This window comes from Cariama cristata, unplaced genomic scaffold (assembly GCF_000690535.1).
Source record: "Cariama cristata isolate BGI_N322 unplaced genomic scaffold, ASM69053v1 scaffold185, whole genome shotgun sequence".
Classification (NCBI taxonomy): Eukaryota; Metazoa; Chordata; class Aves; order Cariamiformes; family Cariamidae; genus Cariama; species Cariama cristata.
In genome coordinates, this window is record NW_009616724.1 from 9,576 (window position 1) to 18,110 (window position 8,535).

Below are 8,535 nucleotides of genomic sequence, written 5' to 3' on the forward strand. Positions count from 1 at the left end.
TCCAGCCGACACTTCAGCTCTGCCGCCGGCCACCCCGGACCAGAGCCGGAGCTCAGCCATACCGCCGCAAAAGTGCTCTTCTATTGAAAGCAAAAAATAAATTACTGCAGACATCTGTTTTGGGCAGAGGGTCTGTTCACCGGGTTTCAGCCCAGGGGGGAGCGAGCTGCGCGCCTTGAGCACGATGATTTACTGAAGAAACACAGGGCCCTTCACCGCAATGGCACCAGCGATGCCGCTGTCATACATGAAAGACTTTATTAACTCACAGCTGCCTTTGCAGCCAAGACATGGGGTTTAGACTGGGTGAATTTACTGCTTAGCAGTAAAATATCAACCCGGTTTATAACTGTGACTTCTCCATTAAGGGCAGTTGGAACAAAAAGCCTAACTGGTTTTAACATGGAATTTGATAAGTTTATGGGGGGGATTATGTGATGCAACTACCGGATACAGCAAGGGGCTGGGGGAGGCATGGAAGAGAAACCGTGAGATTCAGTCTGAATACAGAAGGCTTTCCTTCTTTCTTAAAAGAGAAGGCAGCCCACAAACAAGCTGCTGGAATACCAAATGATCACACGCTCCATGGCTGACAAGGCTCGAGAGCCACAGGATGCGTCCTTGGGCAGCCGCTCCAGTCCCGTCAGGGTGTTTACCTCCACTGGCACAGTAAAAAGGCACGAAGGGAATAATTATCTTTTTTTCCACATCACTGTTTAATCCTTTGTTGAAATTGGCCTCACGTTCACGTACTATATATTTGTGATTACGGCATCTAATGGGGATTCATTGCAGAGGAGTCTCACCTGCTGCTCGAGTATCGCCATCAGTAAGCAATGCTTTGGGGAACCTCACTCAAAAACTGTGCCCCGGCTTCTGACTTGCCGGCCTGTGTTGTTAAGGAGCTCTGACTTCCAGAAGCGGGACTGGGAAGGGGCAGTTCTGCCCGGTAAGCGGCCCAGGACATGCCCGCAGGGTGCTCTGGCAAAGCTGCTTGGTGCTGTTACACGTGCACGGATCAACAGGAGCCAGAGCGCGGGAGCCAGATGTGAGTCTGCTTCACCAATCACCAACGGTGCTACCAGCCAGGTTCGTATCTGCGGGGCATTGCCCTAACTATCAGTGATAAAATCAACGGAAAGCCTGTTCGGAAGGTATTTGGTGTTCTTAACAATGTTAGCTATAAAAATTATCTTTCATTTTATCATTGAAAAAATGAACACATAGTGTCACGTTACGCTTTAAATAGTTTTTATAAAAACAAATCTAAGGACAGATCTCCAACTTGTGGCTTCAAGCTCTCCTTTCTCTGCCACGCGCACGTGCCGCTAAATTAACTCTTACCTGAATGAAGTTCCTTCACCAGCGACGACATGGTGTTGGTGATGGAATCGGCTGCTACCAGCAGGTCGTTGCGGAGGTTCCTCCTCGTACCTGGGAGCAGAGCAGACACTCAAACAGGAGGAATTGCACTTGCCACGCTGACGCTGCCCAACCTCCTCGCGCTGTGATGCTCGGCCACGCGTCCCTCCCTGGTCCCCCTGCCAGGGTCCCCACCCCTCGGGACAGAGCTTGGACACCCCGGCATTCGGCAGGGCTCCCTCAAAGCATCTCGGCTTAGCGAGAGATGGTGATTTGCTCTGCAACAGCCCAGTTCTGCTTGGCTGCCTGATTGCCTGTTTGGCTAATTAGCCCCCACACCGCTCCTCTCCTTGACAAGGACAGCGCTGGTTCGGGAGCTCAAGGGCAGATGCTTCTCTCCCCATGATGGGCGCTGCCGTGGCGCAGCTCATCCATGCTCTTTGTTTGGGCAGCATCGTTATCGCTGCCGGCTTCTCTGCTGCAATTGATATCGCTGAGGTTTGAGCGGAATGAAAGATAACTGAATTCTCACCCTCTGCAGAGCTCTGCTCTTGCATCGCTGGAGGAAGCGACCCTGTTCCTCGGTGTGCCGCACGGCCGGGGCAACGGCACTTTGCTGTCCCCCCCCAGTGACACTGACCTGCCTAGTGCTAGTCTGGACACCCGTCTGGTGTGAGCCTCTGCTCCAGGGACCCGCTCACCCCATCGACAACCTGAACATCTCCCACGGCTCTGCAAGAACGGCTAGGGCCAGCAAGGGCCACAATCTGCAAAGGAACCGTCAGAGTGGCTGCTGCCCATCAAAGAGATGGGCGAGGGCAGCAGGAGCTGCTGCGTGTCGGGGATGATGCCTGTTGCCTCTTGCTGATGCTGGGAAGACAATGATCTTCTCCACCATCTATTCCGGTTCCCCGTGCCGGTCCCTCCGGCATATTCTCACAGCCAGCCATATTCTCACAGCGGAGCGTCCTGCCGACCGCAGCCCGACTCTGCAGTGCCCCAGAGCCTGCAGATGCTGCGGATCTGACCCCCCGTCCTCGCCGAGCCTCCTTTCCTCTGCCACCTTTTTGCACTGCACTATTTTGGTTTTATTTGGAGGCTTTGACGGTGTGGGGTCATGTTTTTTGCCCCGGCAGGTGGTCTGTAGCTACAGTTTCTCAGGTTGCGGAGTCGATGGCCCCGAGCTGAAGCTTTGCGGGGAGCGAGTCCCTGTAACGGTTCATTGGCCCCATCTCAGCTGTTCCCGTGCTTTAACTGCTCACAGAAAATGGCTTTAGGCGGTCTCTCATCCCACACAGGCACCAGATGTCGGCACCGGCGCAGCCTCCAGGAGCCCCGCTTTGATGCCGAGTGTCTGACAGTGCTCTAAGATCTCGGCGTTTGGGATCCCGTCCTGCCATTGACTCCAGCGAGGGCAGAAGACAACACATGTGGAATCGCCGGAGACATTTGATGTGACATTTCGCAGCTGTGCTGAACTGCAGTAATGACAACTGTACATTACACGTTTACTTTTGTTTGAAGTCGGGTGTCTCTTTCATTCCAGACGTGCTGCTTTAATCTCCCAAATGCTGCGCTGGCTTTTACTCCGTCCTTGGCCGGGGTGCTGTCAGAGCGCCTGCTCCTGCGTTTTGCCTATGGATTTCAGTGCTCTTTGAGCGCTGCCAGAGCACGCTACCGAGCTGACGTGCTTTCCGTCAGCATCTTTTTCCTCCAGCTTAGGTTGCCAACCGACCAGCATCAGGCCCAGTGTGCAATTCCCGGGAAAAGATGCAGATTTTGGCCAACAAGTCTGGGACCTGGGACTTAGGGGACTCCTCTGCACCTTTATCCAGGTCTGTCGATGTCCTGAGTCCTGTCACTGCACGGGACAGTGAAACACAGCCACTGCCCAGCCCGGCCTTCCTTGTGGGAGTGAAAGGTTGTAAAATTCCAGCCGGTCTCCCCTGTGACACAGATGAATAATGTTAAGGAGCTCATCTGGACAGCTACGTGCAGAAGCCACCCAAAGCCCTCCTGGCTGGTGGCATTCAATTATTTTATTATGTGAAAACAATAGAAATTTTATCCTGTTTCCTGTGTTCTCCACTTGCCTTGAATTTGCCCGATTTTGCATGATTAATAAGAAATAGCACTAATTGTGCAGATTGCCTTTCCGGAAGGATCATTCCAGGAAACTTATTATGGAGTCTGTTGACCATTTGCTTCTTGCAAGAGTTTTTCTCGTAGCTGAATAAGCCACCGCTGTGGTTATCACGAGAGGAACTTCCACCCTTCTGCTGCCAGCGCTGGATCGTACTTGCATCTGAGAAATCCTGAGGGACTATTTTCTTCTCTTTCGAGATGAGAAACAGCAGTATTAGTTTTCTAATTAGATGGTGGGCTCTGTATCTGAATATTTCGGCCGGAATACCATCAGGGCATTTTATTCTAATCCTGTATTACTGCCTTCTCCCTCTGGCCAAGTGGAAGATCAAGAAGGAGAGCATCTATGGAAGAGACCGATCTAATCTTAAAACTATATGATCAAGATCACTGGGATTCAATTCTTTAAAGGTTTCCTTCTCCAGACCTTCCCACATGGATGGGGAAGCTCGCAGAAGACCTGTGCCTGGGAGGTTGGCATCCCTGCCCGCTCCCAGGGCACGGCAGCACGAGGTGGGACAGCACCGAGATCGTCACTCCCTTTTCCTCCTCTCTTCCACTGTGACATTTTATAAGAAGCTGGTGGATATGCAAAAGTTAGTAAAAATAATTTAAATGTTTTTGGTAACCCCCCCCTACAAAATAAGCGTACTGCAGGCATCGCCTCTGGAGTTTTTGCTTCTGGGGAGTCGTCACCACCACCAACACCAAGCTGTTGTGATGCAGCTGCTGCGCAAGTCCTTAGCCCAGCCTTGAATAGTTTTGTACAACACCTGGTTCATCGCAACAGATATCTGAGATGCTGTCAGGTGTTAAAAACCTAGGAAAACCCCCAAGTTTTCACTTTGGGCAATATCAACAGGTCCTGACGAAGACTCTTCCCCTTATGAACCAGTCATTCAGGTAAAAGGCATGAATGAGCCCTTGATTAATTACGTCAGCTTCTACCGGAGCCAGGCGTTTGAGGAAGACAACTCTGGTGACTGTAAACCGTGCAGAGAGAAGTTTGCTTTGTCATGGCTTTTGCCTGTATCTCCAGAGAAAAAAGCAGATGGATAAGGAGCAAATTTGGATGCCAAAGCAATACTGTAAAATGAAAAAAAAATCAAGTAGGACAGTTAATGTACTACTATAATCATGTGTTCATTACTCCTAGCAACAGAAAGGAGATCATTTCATCTCTTTGTGCCTTCCTAATTAAAAAAGGAAAGGGGAAAATGATGAAGCAGATAGAGCAGATTTTCCCAGTGACTGGTGGGACTCATTGCGCCGCTGTTCCACTTTACGCAGCCTGGAAAAAGAAAGCCAATCTGCAAAGGGGGGAAGGAGAGGCAGCTGCCAAAGAAATCAGTTGAGAGCTCTCGGCTGTACCATCAAACTTGTTGTGGAGATGAAGAGGAGGCGACTGGACCACCCACAGCAACAGATGGAGTGTTGTGCCTCTGGTATTTGGCATCCTGCCTCCCTGGAAATGCCTGCTTCTGCTGTCGTTTCTGGAAGTGTTTAGAGAGATGAGGAGCTTGTTCCTACCGATGGGATCGGAAAAAGACATATCCTTCTCACAGATGAGTTGTAGATATGCGGTGTTTTCAGACTGGATGTCCTTCACCGCCTGAGCCGTTCACCGGCCGAAGTTTTGGAGAAGAAGGAACAGCCGTTCCCTCTCCTGAGTACGCCTGGGCTAAGGGCTTGCAGTCCTTGCTGTAGCACTCCAGGTATCCAATACCAATGAAAAGTACTCACTGATACTTCCCGCTCCTCTGCCACCATTTCGTAGTCTCTTTCCCCACCTTCCTCCGGCAGCAGCTCCATTAGGCAAGGAAGAAGATCGCTCCAGAAGGACACGTCCAATGAGCAGCTGATAAATGCCAATTGCTATTTAAAACCTGTTTGGTTTTGAGATGTATCATCAGCTCTGGGAAGTTTATTTTCACATTTTCTTTGTTTTGAAAAAGAGACCGTCCATCTGACAAAGGTATTTGACACTAATATTCACGATCTTCCCTACCCAGAATGAGAAAACACCACCTCCAGGTTTGTGACTCCGTATGATACAACTTGTCATCTTTTGAAGAAATAAACAACCTGGCCTCTGCAACAAGGCGAGGGCTCTTGTTTACTGCAAGGGACCAAGAGAGGGGAGAGGCTGCAGCGCCTCGGCACCGCAGGCTCCAGGATGCCCGGTACCCAGCGGGATGTCCCACGGAGCACCAAGAGGTCCATACGCAGAGCTCCTGCCCGCCGGCTGTCTCTGCCGGCAAACCGGTGAAGCCCTTGCCAGCGCATTAGGGAGAGGTGGATCGTCTGTCCTTCTTTCTTTTATTGTCAATAAGAAGAATATAAAGCACAAGTGGATGTCCCATCTCCAGAAACGTGGATCACGTTGAGAAACAACCTCTGTGTCTGTCAGAGGTACCTGGGGAGACCAGGTCCTGCTGCTGTTTTCTCACAGCTCTACATCCCGGATGCTTCCGGAGTACTAAAGATGAAGAGTTCTGGACCAATATGGGCAAAAGAGAAGAAAAGAGCGCATAAAACCCAGGTGACACCACTGCTGGGAAAAACAGAGTATGGGCACCCGTTCCTGCTGGGAATGGTTTCCTTCACCATGAGCAGAGCCGAAGTAGGCAGGACCAAAGAATAACTCATTTCCCCCTCCTCTGCAGCGAGATGGTCCCTGAAGGTAAAAAAATAGTTGCCAAGTTTCTTGACATCAGACTGACAGTCATGTCTTTGCTTGCCGCCTTGCAACATCGCCAGTCAAGGCTCTTCGGTATCTGAGGGAGAGCCAGTGGTCTGCCCTGAGCTGAACAAGTTTCCATTTATTCTGGTTGTGTTCAAATTTTGGAGCCCTTTTTGAGCCGACAATGGCTTTGACATGGAAAAGTTTGACTTCTTTTGAAATGTACGATTATAAAACATTTTTTTTTCAAATAAAGCAACAGCAGCTAAGTATAAACTCATACTACCTACAGAAGTTGAGGAATAAAAGTATGTATGTCAACTGCTGCCCGATTTTCTTCAAAGCACAATAAGCTGTATGATTCCCAAATGGACAGCTTAGCCATCTGATCCAACCATAGTGATTTTACCAAAGAAATGGAGGACAAGGTGGACAGAGAGGAATTCATCTGAAACTACCTGATAATCCAGCATTTTTTATGTCTACTTATGGAGCAGTTGGCAGCAAGGAGTTTAGACCAGAAAGTGATAGTTTTTTCAAACGGAGAGGGGAGTAACATGTAGAAAAGGTGCAAAAGGAGGAGCTCCGACTGATGGAGCTAGAAAAAGCTCATTGTCCTGTGTGTCCTTCTGCTTCTTTGTTATGGTCTTCCTCCTCTTCTCTCTCCTCTCTCCTCTCCCCTCTCCTCTCCTTTTCTCACGTTTAGCACTTTTTTCTTCTTCTCCCTGCAGGGTCACTGCACGTCTCTGTCTCTGGCAGAGCAAGCAAGCCATTCCGCAGATGTGCTCAGTTAGGAACGGCCTTCACCCAGTTGTGCTGCAAAATTTCATCTTCCTCTCTGCCTCATAACCAGCAGAGAGGTGAGTAGCTGTTAGCTAAATACTCTGGATAAGAGGGCTGCATGTTTGCCTACTTTTGGTCATTAAACTGCTCTTTTCCTCTTGCAAATCACAGCACAGTTCAACCACCAGATTTGTAAATACGATCAGTTTTTAATGTCTAACTGTTAAATTATTTGCAGGCGTAACTCTCTGGGATGGAGGATCCCTTCCTTGGAGGGAAGATCATCATCACAGAAATAATTTCATTAAGTTGTAAAGATGAAAAATCTGCCCCCAATCTCTTTGGTCTAGAGCACAGGAAAGAGGTTCGTAATTATTGACTCAATATTGCCAAGTTATGGTTCTGTTGTACATTGAATCATCAAGTCATGGAACGGTTTGGGTGGGAAGGGACCGTTCAAGGCCATCTACTCCAACCCCCTGCCATGGGCAGGGACCCCTCCCACCAGACCAGGTTGCTCACAGCCCCATCCAACCTGGCCTTCAACACTTCCAGGGATGGGGCATCGACCACCTCTCTGGGCAACCTCTGCCACTGCCTCACCACCCTCAGCATAAACAATTCCTTCCTTAGACCTAGTCTGAATCTCCCCTCTTTTACGTGATGATGGCAGGACTAACACCAGATGTGGTTCTGCTCTGTGTGATATTCACCTTGCGTGAAAGCTTCCTGCACATCTCCCCCGACACCTGCAAGCGAGTCCTGCGGGACGTGAGTTGGGGTAGAGCCGGCGGAGGTGGATCTGACGGGCATGGGCATGGGGTGGCTGGCTCCGTGGGTGGGTGAGGAGTGTGCCGAGCCTGCTGCTTGCGCCTGCACGGGAGACATGAGACACAGTTTCCAAATTTTTAACTTTTTTTTGAGTCAATGTCTAAAAATAATTCAGCAAAAAAAAAAAAAGAGAAATGCATAAAGAAAGACGCTTCACCAAAACACTCTCAATTTGAGTAATGTGATGCATGATCGGTAGATGTTGTGGGAGGACCCCACGGTGGTGGCACGCCGGGCGCGGCGCATCACGCGTCGGGTCGCAGCGCCAAGCTTGGGCTGCACGTGCTACTCACAGCCGTGCTGCCTCCGGCGCAGCACCTGACCTACGGCCTCCGTGCCACATGCTCACTGTGTCACCGGTCAAACGCCAGGCTGGTAAAAACCCCAGGAAGGCATGGGGTGACCGTCCCAGCCGTGTGCTCCAGAAGGACCCGTCAACCACCTGGCATCTGCTCATCCTTCCCACAGGCAGCAGTGAGGAAACTCCCAGAGCTCCGCGGTGCCACTGAGGCTCTGCTGAAGGTCCATCCCCTTTTTGAATTTATTTTTATGTATTTTATACATTTTTATATATTACTAAAAGTGATTTTTAAAATTTTTGTTTTACATTTTCTTCCAGTCAAATCCACCCCGTCTCTTTTGTGCTGCTCCAAGAGCCTCGCGAGCAGCTTCGCATCGCGGGTGCCGGTGCCTTCCTCGATACGGTTTCTGGTGCTCCCCTACAGCTCTTC

At 50.0% G+C, this 8,535-nt stretch overlaps 1 protein-coding gene across 1 annotated transcript in view; it reads right to left on the reverse strand.

Moving 5' to 3' along the window:
- Positions 1–8,535, reverse strand: part of LOC104161722 (dystrobrevin beta-like) — a gene marked incomplete at its 5' end in the record, with an annotated part of 88,273 nt that overhangs the window by 5,922 nt on the left and 73,816 nt on the right. The window contains 2 exons of the mRNA XM_009700255.1: positions 1,345–1,434; positions 7,687–7,846. Of these exons, the coding sequence (XP_009698557.1) occupies positions 1,345–1,434; positions 7,687–7,846 (250 nt within the window). The remainder of the gene's footprint in view (positions 1–1,344; positions 1,435–7,686; positions 7,847–8,535) is intronic.